The 14,047-nt window shown below is 37.0% G+C and overlaps 1 protein-coding gene across 1 annotated transcript in view; it reads left to right on the top strand.

Annotated features, from left to right (window-relative positions):
* Nucleotides 1-8,647, top strand: part of scfd1 (sec1 family domain containing 1) — a 40,842-nt gene extending 32,195 nt beyond the window's left edge. Inside the window, exons 18-25 of the mRNA XM_041813375.1 lie at nucleotides 56-118; nucleotides 487-562; nucleotides 2,013-2,066; nucleotides 6,581-6,633; nucleotides 6,722-6,755; nucleotides 7,141-7,206; nucleotides 8,196-8,264; nucleotides 8,471-8,647. Coding sequence (XP_041669309.1) covers nucleotides 56-118; nucleotides 487-562; nucleotides 2,013-2,066; nucleotides 6,581-6,633; nucleotides 6,722-6,755; nucleotides 7,141-7,206; nucleotides 8,196-8,264; nucleotides 8,471-8,494 — 439 coding nt within the window. The 3' untranslated portion in view covers nucleotides 8,495-8,647. The remainder of the gene's footprint in view (nucleotides 1-55; nucleotides 119-486; nucleotides 563-2,012; nucleotides 2,067-6,580; nucleotides 6,634-6,721; nucleotides 6,756-7,140; nucleotides 7,207-8,195; nucleotides 8,265-8,470) is intronic.
* Nucleotides 8,648-14,047: the final 5,400 nt, after the last annotated feature.

Raw genomic sequence — 14,047 nt, 5'->3', positions numbered from 1 at the left:
TCCCCGTTTGCATTGAAAACAACGCCATGTTCCTGTTTCTGCTCCTCTGTTTCAGGGCGTTTACGAAGATGGCCGCCACCCCGGCAAACTACGGCAACAGTGGAGTCAAACCCATGGGGTAAGATAGAGTTTTTAAAGGTTTAGTTGTATTTTAAAAGGCTTCTGATATTATTTAGCTACTAAAATATCCCAATATTTATACAAACGTAAAAACTGAGGTTGTCGGAATGTGTGAAAGCTTTTAAAACCGTTCATTTTTAAATGTTTTAACTCTGTAATTCATCATCAGGAGGAACAAAATATACAGAAGCTTTGGAAAAAGTACAATACAAATCAAAATGTAACCAAAAGAGAAAGATAAATGTCTAAATTGCACAAAAACATAGAAAACTTTCCAGTTTTGTTACCAAACTGACAGATGAAAAAGAAGCTCTGATTGAAATTTAAGATATTATCATTTTGAATATTCCTCCTCCTCTTCCTCAGGTTGTTTTCCAGAGTGATGAACACGGGCTCTCAGTTTGTGATGGAGGGAGTGAAGAACCTGGTCCTCAAACAGCATGTGAGTCAGACTTCCTGATAGTGGAACATTAATGAACCCAAACATCCTCTAATCTGGATTATTGAGGAACAGTGTTTGGTTTAGATGAGGTTTGAGGGTTAAAGGGCCCATGTAGGGTCCTTACTGATAAACAGACATACCTCTGATTTCTTTAGTACTCCATAATTTCAGTTTTAACCCAAAGAACTAGTATTCTCAGGAGGATGTAGAAGCCTGAATGTCATCTAAGGTCAGTAATCAGTGATATTAAGAAGGCTGAACCTCCTCAAACAGCTCCTGTTGCTGTGATAGAGCAGCAGATTTCCTTCCGGCTCCATCAGGATGCCTGAGGTCTGCCTGAAGTTTCAGATTTAAACAATGCTGTTTTATTTCATCTCTGGTTGAGTTGTAATGTAACCGTAACTGCTCAAAGATCAACATGAGATCAACACTGGAGGCACCCTGATGAACAATTTGTCCTCATCTCCCCTCATCACTTCCTGTTTTCCTCCTCTGTCTTTCCTCCCGTCCCTCCTCCTCCATCATGGCATCATAAACGCCCCTGTAAGCGCTGCCAGCCAGCCTCGACACTTTCACCCGTCCTCAGCAGCAGGTCGTTCCTCTGCACGCTTTATTTAACCAGAACACGGCGCTCCACCCGCCCGGGTCTGCCAGGAGGTTAAATAAGGCGCTCCTAATGTGACGGACGCTTCATTCCTGGACCGCTGTGATGATGATGATGACAGTGAGGAGGATGAAGGGTGGGGTGAAGCTGGCACCAGCATGGAGTCGTTAATAATCCTCACACAGATGCGCTGCTGTCTGTTTTCTTCATACAGGAGAAGAACTCAGAGCAGCTGAAGTCCCAACATCACAAACATCAGAACCAACAGACCCGTCCTCCACCCTCACAGCCCAAGAAACAGAAGAACATGAGAGAAAAAAATTCACGCACAGATTTAGCTCAGGAGGAACTTTGAAAGAACCGAAGCTAAACCATAAACCAACCTCAAATAGAGACAAACGTAAGACTGAAAATATGAGACTTTAATCCTTCTGAAATCTTCCTTTCTATGTTTGACTTAGACTTTCTTCGTATCTCGGTCATGTTGATTTTGAAGAGTTGTGCACAGTTCGGTCCACCTGAGTGAAGGGCCAGCGCGTCGCGACTCTGTCAGTACGTTTAACAGCTGTTTCAGACATGGTGATGCCTTGATTTTCATTCAACATGCAGCTTAATAAGACAGCGTGTTCCACTTGCCTGCGTTACACCACAGTTAGGTACCTCAGGTAAAGAAAGATAGAGATCTGACAGCAGGAGACACCGACAAACACGCCACAGCCGTCACACGGCGAGCCTGAGATAGCCGTTCCTCCAGATATCAGCCACTACATTCTCTGTAAAACGTGTTTCTCTGTTTGTTAAAGCAGCTTGTGTTTCTGTTTATTAAAGAGATTTTTTTTCTTCCAGAACCTTCCTGTCACTCGGATCCTGGACAACCTGATGGAGATGAAATCCCATCCTGTGAGTGTCAGCCTTTAAACTGTTTCTAGTTCACTTAGATTTGATATAAACACAGATAGATATGCCCTAATGACATGAGCAGTTACATATCCTACCACAGTCTTTAGCTGCCGCCACAACCAAAAACAGCATCGCAAACCTCAACAGACCCAGGCATTATTCATGCACGCTCTGGGAAGTGAAAACACCAATGCTACCTACTAGGGGTGGGAGAAAAAATCAATACAGCACAGTATCAGGATAATTTGTCTAGTGATATATTATATCGTCTTGTCCACCAAGTATCGATTTTTTCCAAATTAATTGCTAATATGAAATGAAGTCTATGATTGTGGAAAAAGAAAAAAATCATTTGCTTGGACAATTGTTTGCCCAGTGAGGTCAGCAGAGGTGACAGTCATAGAACAGGAAAAAGTTAGTACATCAAACATGGCAGCACCAGGGAAAGGACATGAGGTTTGCAAGAAGTGCTACATGGAAATAAAATGCTGCAGAAATCCAACAAACATGATGGCAAGATTAATGCTAAATTAGCTAAACAGTTGAAAAAGTGGTATGCATCGCATATCACAACATATGGTATCGCAATACTCACTGTATTGCAAAATGTTTAAAATCGCAATAATATCAACTCGGGACCCAAGTATCGTGATAATATCATATCTTGGGGCTACTAGTGATTCCCACCCCTACTACCTACTTTTATCACATGCTCCAACCCAGGGATGGGCGACTTTGGTTAGTGAGAGGGCCACAGTATTTTTGTTCTCAATGCCTGAAGGCCGAATCTTTCCAAATTGAAGGATACTCTCAAGGTAACAGTTACACTTACTTATACCGCTTTCATCACACTAATGAAAATAGAAATGCTCCATTCAGCCTAACACAGAATCTGCTGGGTGTTGATAAACCGTGTGCTGGGCTGAAGCAAAGCAAAGACCACGTAGATCCTCCCAGGACTGTCATCAAATAAAAGATAATGAGTATATTACACTCTGTATATAAGGCAGTACTGGCTGTCAACACTAGGTGGCAGTATGATAATGCAAGATGCTAATATATAGATGTGGTCGGGGTTGTACTGATATTTCTTAAAATTCAAAGAAGATGAAACATTCTCTGTTAGAGGTTTTACTAGCTTCTAACAGTAGGTGGCGCTACAGCAAAACCATAAAATTAACCGTGAGATGTGTAGAGAATCAGATGTTTTGTATGAGAGTTTTGACAACTTCCTGTGAAACTGGCGAGATATCAAATTGCTTGCCATCACCAGAGAGACCTCTGTGAATAAATGATGTCAGTGTTCATGACTCCTGTTCTAAATTTAAGCTTGATAGGTTAATCACAGAGCCATTTGTGCCACTTTCTCTGCCAGTAGAGGGCGCTATGATGAGATGTTTGTGGGCGTGTTCAGTGTGATGCTGTTGCCTTGGCAGAAACTGTAGAAGATCAGAGTGACAGCACATTAAAGTCATTTGGCACCTGCAAAAATGCCTTATTTTGAAATTGAGATGAAGCTGGCGGACTTCCTGTTGGGATTTAGGTATGGGCCCAAGAGGATTTTTTGTAGGTTTCATGATGAGCCATGTGCAGACCAGAAATGATAAGTCTAGGCTGAAAGGTTGGCTGTGGATGAAAACAAACACAGAAGATTTTTCTGTATATTGTGATTAATGCATTCTGGTAAATCGCATGTATTTGATACCAGCTCCTGTGAGTGTGTGTAAGATTATGTAACACCAGTACATGCAGGTAAACTCACCTGAACGCTTTAACACACACTGATCAGACATTCTCTTGTAGCCATTTGACCCTTCACACACTCACAGAGCATCTTTCTCAGCGTCTGGAGTTTCAAACCACAAACAAAGATCCTGTTGTTGTGAGACCGAGGGGGGGGGGCAGGACTGGGATGAGGATGAAAGAAATGGAGAGCATTCCCATCCTCCCTCTATCTGATGATCCGGCTGTGTGCGTGTGTGAGGAGCTGTGTAAGGAACGGAGGATGTTTGGGAAGGGCAGAATCTGACTGTCACAGTCATTATAGGTTCATCACAGCAACAAAGATTAGGATGTAGTAGGCATGCTCCGCCACCAGGAGTAATAACCCAATATCAAAACACATGCTGGCAGGCAGCTGTTGGCATGACGATGTTTGATGGAAACCCTTATCATGTCTGTAATCTCTCAATAACAATTAGAATCAATATAGGTTTGGATTATTCAAAAAAGTCCCTGATTAGGACCCCTGATGCAGATGCATTGTATTTGATTCTGAATGTCCAACGAAAACTACATAATATTTTAGTTTAGTTTGTCATCTTGACAAAAAACTAAACGTAGTTTTTGTCAGTTTTAGTCATCACAGATCTATTTTTGTCAGTCTTCGTCTAGTTTTAGTCATCACAGATCTATTTTTGTCAGTCTTCGTCTAGTTTTAGTCATCACAGATCTATTTTTGTCAGTCTTAGTCTAGTTTTAGTCATCACAGATCTATTTTTGTCAGTCTTCGTCTAGTTTTAGTCATCACAGATCTATTTTTGTTAGTCTAAGTCTAGTTTTAGTCATCACAGATCTATTTTTGTCAGTCTTCGTCTAGTTTTAGTCATCACAGATCTATTTTTGTTAGTCTTAGTCTAGTTTTAGTCATCACAGATCTATTTTTGTTAGTCTTAGTCTAGTTTTAGTCATCACAGATCTATTTTTGTCAGTCTTCGTCTAGTTTTAGTCATCACAGATCTATTTTTGTTAGTCTTAGTCTAGTTTTAGTCATCACAGATCTATTTTTGTCAGTCTTCGTCTAGTTTTAGTCATCACAGATCTATTTTTGTTAGTCTTCGTCTAGTTTTAGTCATCACAGATCTATTTTTGTCAGTCTTAGTCTAGTTTTAGTCATCACAGATCTATTTTTGTCAGTCTTCGTCTAGTTTTAGTCATCACAGATCTATTTTTGTTAGTCTAAGTCTAGTTTTTAGTCATCACAGATCTATTTTTGTTAGTCTTAGTCTAGTTTTAGTCATCACAGATCTATTTTTGTTAGTCTAAGTCTAGTTTTTAGTCATCACAGATCTATTTTTGTTAGTCTTAGTCTAGTTTTAGTCATCACAGATCTATTTTTGTCAGTCTTAGTCTAGTTTTAGTCATCACAGATCTATTTTTGTCAGTCTTAGTCTAGTTTTAGTCATCACAGATCTATTTTTGTCAGTCTTAGTCTAGTTTTAGTCATCACAGATCTATTTTTGTCAGTCTTAGTCTAGTTTTAGTCATCACAGATCTATTTTTGTCAGTCTTAGTCTAGTTTTAGTCATCACAGATCTATTTTTGTTAGTCTTAGTCTAGTTTTAGTCATCACAGATCTATTTTTGTTAGTCTTAGTCTAGTTTTAGTCATCACAGATCTATTTTTGTTAGTCTTAGTCTAGTTTTAGTCATCACAGATCTATTTTTGTCAGTCTTAGTCTAGTTTTAGTCATCACAGATCTATTTTTGTTAGTCTTAGTCTAGTTTTAGTCATCACAGATCTATTTTTGTCAGTCTTCGTCTAGTTTTAGTCATCACAGATCTATTTTTGTTAGTCTTAGTCTAGTTTTAGTCATCACAGATCTATTTTTGTTAGTCTTAGTCTAGTTTTAGTCATCACAGATCTATTTTTGTCAGTCTTAGTCTAGTTTTAGTCATCACAGATCTATTTTTGTTAGTCTTAGTCTAGTTTTAGTCATCACAGATCTATTTTTGTCAGTCTTAGTCTAGTTTTAGTCATCACAGATCTATTTTTCAGTCTTAGTCTAGTTTTAGTCATCACAGATCTATTTTTGTCAGTCTTAGTCTAGTTTTAGTCATCACAGATCTATTTTTGTCAGTCTTCGTCTAGTTTTAGTCATCACAGATCTATTTTTGTCAGTCTTCGTCTAGTTTTAGTCATCACAGATCTATTTTTGTCAGTCTTCGTCTAGTTTTAGTCATGAAATAAAAGCCTGTCGACGAACATTTTTAGTCATAGTTTTAGTTTACAAAATGAACAATGATACAAAAGCCAAGGATGGAATGTCTTTTAAGCTTTGATAACAGCATCTTCAAAGGCAAGAATAGAATGGTTTTTAAACTTGAAAGGCTGGCGTCATCTTCAAAGGTAGAGGGTGGATGGCTTTATAAACTTTATGATGTCAACTTCAAAGGCAAGTATGGAATGTTAGAATATTAGGTTAGATTGAATTGAATGTTTTTTAACTCTAATGATGTCATCTTCAAAGAAAGAGAATAGAATGTTACAATGTTAGGTTAGGCTGAATTGAATTGAATGTTTGTAAGCTTTGATGATGTCATCTTCAAAGGCAGAGAATAGAATGTTACAATATTAGGTTAGACTAAATTTAATTGAATGTTTATAAACTTTAATGATGTCATCTTCAAAGGCAGAGGATGGAATGTTTTCTAAGCTGATTCTCCAGATGGTGGGAACTAAAAGTGGGTCACAGAACTGTTTGTGACTAATCTCCCTCTTTTTGGATCTTTCAGGAAACAGATGATTATCGGTACTTTGACCCAAAGATGCTGCGAGGCAGTGAGAGGTATTACTCTGACACTTATTTCTTCTCAAATCTGATCAGTTAGGCGGTTTTGGGAATGTCTCATCCTCTTTTTGTTTTTCTTCCTCAGCTCCATTCCCAGGAACAAGAACCCGTTTCAGGAGGTGAGCTCAGATTTTGGACTAAGGTTTGATTGATGAGTATTTTCCAGAACAAAAAGCAACACTGGAGGAACAGGAAATGATGCTATACTCTACAGATCCTGCTGCAAAATCTCTCCTATTCATACATGAAGTCAAACTCAAAACACCTTCTTTTTTTTGGTTAAAAAAAAGGTTCTTCTTTGTAGGAGAGAGCTATACAGGTTAATTTAAAAAATATAAGAGTGTCATAATAAAGTACATTTTTCCCTATAATTTCAAAAAGTGAAATGTCAGTATTTTTAGATTCATCACACAAAGTGAAATATTTCAAGATTTATTTTGGTTTAAATCTTGATGATTACAGCTTACAGCTCAGAAAATAATAATGTTTTTATTTGTGTTTCAGGCCATCGTGTTCATGGTCGGAGGAGGAAACTACATCGAGTACCAGAACCTGGTGGACTACGCTAAGGTATGAAAATACTGCAGACATTACAGCTGTTACTAACGTGATGTCATCATTCTGTTCTTAAATTCTAAGATGATGTCATCAGACCTTATTAAAACATTCTACTCTTAACTTCAAAGATGATGTCATCAGCGCTTATTACAGCATTCTGTATTGGATTTTAAAGATGATGTCATCAGGACATATAACACATTCCATCCTTGACATTATAGATGATGTCATCAGGACATATAAAACATTCCATTCTTGACATTATAGATGATGTCATCAGGGCATATAAAACATTCCATCCTTGACATTATAGATGATGTCATCAGGACATATAAAACATTCCATTCTTGACATTATAGATGATGTGATCAGAGCATATAAAACATTCCATCCTTGACATTATAGATGATGTCATCAGGGCATATAACACATTCCATCCTTGACTTTAGAGATGATGTCATCAGAGCTCGTAAAACATTCCATCCTGGCCTTTAATGATGATGTCATCAGAGCTTATAAAACATTCTGTTCTTAATTTTAAACATGATGTCATCAAAGCTTGTACTCCACAAGGTTTATAGTCTTAATAGTATATCATTGAGCATGTTTATGACATAACAAGGGAGAAAAGCTGTTAAAGAGTCCCAGCTAGCCTCTAAGCTCAGTCCTAGACTTCTCTAGACTCTGGACTCCTTCCATCACTCCAGACCTGTAGTAGGAGGTCTGAAGGACTAAGTCATCAGTGATCTGGATCACCTCCTCTCCAGGTAAACCAGTTCACCTGTGGTAAATCCCGCTGTTTTGTAAAGCTTAGGGATCCTATCTGATGGATTTTTAAATGATCTGTTAATAACTGCAGCGTACAGGTCGACCTAGAGCTTTGGTGGACTAACTTTGCTACAGTCACACTGATTCACATGTGCTGGTTTTCTGCCCTCCATCTGACTATTTTCTTCTTCTTTAAAGATCTAAGATTGAGTCTATGTTTTTTATGTTTTCAGATCAAACAGGGGAAGAAGGTGGTCTATGGCTGCAGTGAACTCTTAAACGCTGCTCAGTTCGTCAAACAGGTCAGAACCAAACACCTGGAGGACTCGTCCTCTGTTTCCTCTCAGTTTTTACTCAGGATGATTTTATCCTAGATCTACAAATCCCCCCTGAATAATTAACCAGCTTGTTGGGAATGAAAAGGATTATTTCATTTTACATTAGAAAAGTAAAGTCAACATTAAAGGAACAATTCGTCTAATTATGGTTGTATTTCTTTCCTCTTCAGCTCTCCCAACTCGGCCAGAAGTGACGAGGAAACCATCGACATGTGGCCCTCCCTCTCGCTCTCTCTCTCTCTATTCCAGTTGTTTTATATGACTCTGTAAATGGACTAAAACATTTTCTGTCTTTACTGTAATAATTTCTGTCTCTCAGCACTAATAAAGCTCTAATCTTAAATCCAGTCTGACTCCTGATTCTGTATTTACTGAAGAGCAGAAGCTGCACAACTTTTTCTGAAAGATCATGTTGGTGGTCCATCAGTTTTTACATCTTAGCACTCGGAGCACAGTTAAATGTATTAAAATTATTAATGATATATTCCATAATGTATTTGTTATTATTACTTACTGTTATATCGATGAGAACACTATAAAAGTACTTAAATTTAGTAGCTTTTGAACATTAGATAAAGTGATCCTCCTTTGCATTGATCCCTTGGTTGGCAGTCAGAGCTCATTCACAGGTGATGAAGAGATTAAATTGAGGCCTAATGACCTTGAGCTTTGACCTTTAAGCGCCAAAATCTCAGACCACCTCAGAACATGTAGCCTCCATCCATGGCTGTCACCATCACAGGGGAATAAAGATTGATAATTCACTGTTAAAATGTTTGGTATGATTAATTCTTTCACTGCTGTTTGGTGTTCCGAAGTTTTCCCTGCAGATCCTCATCATCCCGGTCTGCAGCAGCTTCATCCATCCCCCAGTTCACCTCATGGACCGGTCCATCCTGCAGAGTGGAAAGATTCAGGACTACAGTACTACACTAACATCATGCATCAGTGAGGCCTGGCACGGTGAGGTACAGATCTGCTGGAGTGTTCCTCCAAAAACTAAGAGATCAACCCCAGGATTATGTCATCGAGGTATTTTAATCCGTCTGTGTGTGGTGAGCAGTCTGGGATATAAAACAGTTCAGTAGTTCACAAACAGAGGAGAATATAAGTATGCAGTTTCACCTGAAAGCCTTCAGGATTCAGACTGACCATGGAAAATCTGACTTCATCCACAATAACAGAAAAGTAAAGCAGCCTCTTTGTCATTTTAAGGGTAACAACCAGATCAAAACATGATTGGATATTTTAGTCCTTCATCACTTAGTCAGCTTCAGTAAAAATGTTATTTTGGTTAAACTGAAAACCATTATGTGGTTTAAGGTTCCTGTGAAGTTTTATCTGGTTGTGTAACGGACCACTGTCTCTTTAAAAGACTACACTTCCTTAATGACCTTAATGACCTCTGATTCTGAGCTCTCTCCTGTTGGATGATGAACCTGACAGCTCTCCATTTATTCTGATAACAGGAGCAGATTATCTCTCTTATGAACACTTCTGTAGTGATAAAGATCCAAACATGGAACAACAAATTAAGCTAATGGTTTTTTAACAGGCAGCACCATAGAGACTAATCAATAAATGATCAATATCACAGAAATGTTAGAGATTCTCACCAACATTGACAACCAGAAAACTTATTTAAGTTATTTTAGTGAGATTATTATGGATTAATTTATGACAGTAGACAGGGTTCAACACTCAGGTCTGCAGAGAGTTTTTAATCTGAGTGGCAACTCAATAGATTACAGAAAATCCCAGCAGCAGTGTTGATAGCGCTACAGAGAAAAGGTTATGGCCACAAAAACTCTATTTTTAAAGTTGAATCTTTGAGTAATGTCAGAAAGATTCCAACTTTAATCTTAGACATTTGACTTTAATCTCAGACCTCTGATTTAATCTCAGAAGACTTTAATCTCTGAACTCTGACTTTAATCTCTGAACTCTGACTTTAATCTCAGAACTCTGATTTAATCTCAGAAGACTTTAATCTCTGAACTCTGACTTTAATCTCAGAACTCTGACTTTAATCTCTGAACTCTGACTTTAATCTCAGAACTCTGATTTAATCTCAGAAGACTTTAATCTCAGAACTCTGACTTTAATCGCAGAACCCTGATTTTAATCTCAGAGATCTGAATTTAATCTTAGAACTCTGACTTTAATCTCAGAACTCTGACCTTGATCTCAGAACTCTGACTTTAATCGCAGAACCCTGATTTTAATCTCAGAGATCTGAATTTAATCTTAGAAGACTTAAATCTCAGAACTCTGACTTTAATCGCAGAACCCTGATTTTAATCTCAGAGATCTGAATTTAATCTTAGAACTCTGACTTTAATCTCAGAACTCTGACCTTGATCTCAGAACTCTGACTTTAATCGCAGAACCCTGATTTTAATCTCAGAGATCTGAATTTAATCTTAGAAGACTTAAATCTCAGAACTCTGACTTTAATCGCAGAACCCTGATTTTAATCTCAGAGATCTGAATTTAATCTTAGAAGACTTAAATCTCAGAACTCTGACCTTGATCTCAGAAATCTGACTTTACTCTCAGAGCTCTGACTTTAATCTCAGAACTCTGACTTTAATCTCAGAACTTTAACTTTAATCTTAGGAGACTTTAATCTGAGAACTCTGACTTTATTCTCAGAAGACTTTAATCTCTGAACTCTGACTTTAATCTTAGAAGACTTTTAATCTGAGAACTCTGATTTTAACCTCAGAAGACTTCAATCTCAGAACTCTGACTTTAATCGCAGAACCCTGATTTTAATCTCAGAGATCTGAATTTAATCTTAGAAGACTTAAATCTCAGAACTCTGACTTTAATCTCAGAACTCTGACTTTAATCTGAGAACTCTGAATTTAATCTTAGAAGACTTAAATCTCAGAACTCTGACTTTAATCTCAGAACTCTGACTTTAATTGCAGAACCCTGATTTTAATCTCAGAGATCTGAATTTAATCTTAGAAGACTTAAATCTCAGAACTCTGACTTTAATCTCAGAACTCTGACTTTAATCTCAGAACTCTGAAATTTAATCTCAGAACTCTGACTTTAATCTCAGAACTTTAACTTTAATCTTAGGAGACTTTAATCTGAGAACTCTGATTTTAATTTCAGAAGACTTTAATCTCAGAACTCTGACTTTAATCTCAGAAGACTTTAATCTCAGAACTCTGACTTTAATCTTAGAAGACTTTAATCTCTGAACTCTGACTTTAATCTCAGAAGACTTTAATCTCTGAACTCTGACTTTATTCTCAGAAGACTTTAATCTATGAACTCTGACTTTAATCCCAGAAGACTTTAATCTTAGAACTCTGACTTTAATCTTAGAAGACTTTTAATCTCAGAAGTCTGACTTTAATCTCAGAAGACTTAAATCGCAGAACTCTGACTTTAATCTCAGAACTCTGACTTTAATCTCAGAACTCTGACTTTAATCTCAGAGCTCTGATTTTAATCTTAGAAGACTTAAATCCCAGAACTCTGACTTTAATCTCAGAGCTCTGATTTTAATCTTAGAAGACTTAAATCCCAGAACTCTGACTTTAATCTCAGAACTCTGACTTTAATCTCAGAACTCTGACTTTAATCTCAGAGCTCTGATTTTAATCTTAGAAGACTTAAATCCCAGAACTCTGACTTTAATCTCAGAACTCTGACTTTAATCTCAGAACTCTGACTTTAATCTCAGAGCTCTGATTTTAATCTTAGAAGACTTAAATCCCAGAACTCTGACTTTAATCTCAGAACTCTGACTTTAATCTCAGAGCTCTGATTTTAATCTTAGAAGACTTAAATCCCAGAAATCTGACTTTAATCTCAGAACTCTGACTTTAATCTCAGAGCTCTGATTTTAATCTTAGAAGACTTAAATCCCAGAACTCTGACTTTAATCTCAGAACTCCGACTTTAATCTCAGAGCTCTGATTTTAATCTTAGAAGACTTAAATCTCAGAACTCTGATTTAAATCTCAGAACTCTGACTTTAATCGCAGAACCCTGATTTTAATCTCAGAGATCTGAATTTAATCTTAGAAGACTAAAATCTCAGAACTCTGACTTTTATCTCAGAACTCTGATTTAATCTCTGAACTCTGACTTTAATCCCAGAAGATTTTAATCTTAGAACTCTGATTTAATCTTAGAAGATTTTAATCTCTGAACTCTGACTTTAATCTCAGAACTCTGAATTTAATCTCAGAACTCTAAATTTAATCTTAGAAGACTTTAATCTCAGAACTCTGACTTTAATCTCAGAACTCTGACTTTAATCTCAGAACTCTGATTTAAATCCCAGAACTCTGATTTTAATCTCAGAACTCTGATTTTAATCTCAGAACTCTGATTTTAATCCCAGAACTCTGATTTTAATCTCAGAACTCTGATTTTAATCCCAGAACTCTGATTTTAATCCCAGAACTCTGACTTTTAATCTCAGAACTCTGACTTTAATCTCAGAACTCTGACTTTAATCTCAGAACTCTGATTTTAATCCCAGAACTCTGATTTTAATCTCAGAACTCTGACTTTAATCTCAGAACTCTGACTTTAATCTCAGAACTCTGATTTTAATCCCAGAACTCTGATTTTAATCTCAGAACTCTGACTTTAATCTCAGAACTCTGATTTTAATCCCAGAACTCTGATTTTAATCCCAGAACTCTGATTTTAATCCCAGAACTCTGATTTTAATCTCAGAACTCTGACTTTAATCTCAGAACTCTGATTTAAATCCCAGAACTCTGATTTTAATCCCAGAACTCTGATTTTAATCCCAGAACTCTGACTCTAATCTCAGAACTCTGATTTTAATCCCAGAACTCTGATTTTAATCCCAGAACTCTGATTTTAATCCCAGAACTCTGATTTTAATCCCAGAACTCTGACTCTAATCTCAGAACTCTGATTTTAATCCCAGAACTCTGATTTTAATCCCAGAACTCTGATTTTAATCCCAGAACTCTGACTTTAATCCCAGAACTCTGACTTTAATCTCAGAACTCTGATTTAAATCCCAGAACTCTGATTTTAATCCCAGAACTCTGACTCTAATCTCAGAACTCTGATTTTAATCCCAGAACTCTGATTTTAATCCCAGAACTCTGACTTTAATCTCAGAACTCTGATTTAAATCCCAGAACTCTGATTTTAATCCCAGAACTCTGACTCTAATCTCAGAACTCTGATTTTAATCCCAGAACTCTGATTTTAATCCCAGAACTCTGATTTTAATCCCAGAACTCTGACTTTAATCCCAGAACTCTGATTTTAATCCCAGAACTCTGATTTTAATCCCAGAACTCTGACTTTAATCCCAGAACTCTGACTTTAATCCCAGAACTCTGACTTTAATCCCAGAACTCTGACTTTAATCCCAGAACTCTGACTTTAATCCCAGAACTCTGATTTTAATCCCAGAACTCTGATTTTAATCTCAGAACTCTGACTTTAATCCCAGAACTCTGACTTTAATCTCAGAACTCTGACTTTAATCTCAGAACTCTGATTTTAATCTCAAAACTCTGATTTTAATCTCAGAACTCTGACTTTAATCTCAGAACTTTAACTTTAATCTTAGGAGACTTTAATCTGAGAACTCTGACTTTAATCTCAGAAGACTTTAATCTCAGAACTCTGATTTTAATCTCAGAACTCTGACTTTAATCTCAGAACTCTGACTTTAATCTCAGAACTCTGATTTTAATCCCAGAACTCTGATTTTAATCTCAGAA

The sequence above is a fragment of the Cheilinus undulatus genome, linkage group 18 (assembly GCF_018320785.1).
Source record: "Cheilinus undulatus linkage group 18, ASM1832078v1, whole genome shotgun sequence".
Classification (NCBI taxonomy): Eukaryota; Metazoa; Chordata; class Actinopteri; order Labriformes; family Labridae; genus Cheilinus; species Cheilinus undulatus.
The sequence above is the reverse complement of the archived record's forward strand: the minus strand, read 5'-3'. Positions and strand labels throughout refer to the sequence as shown.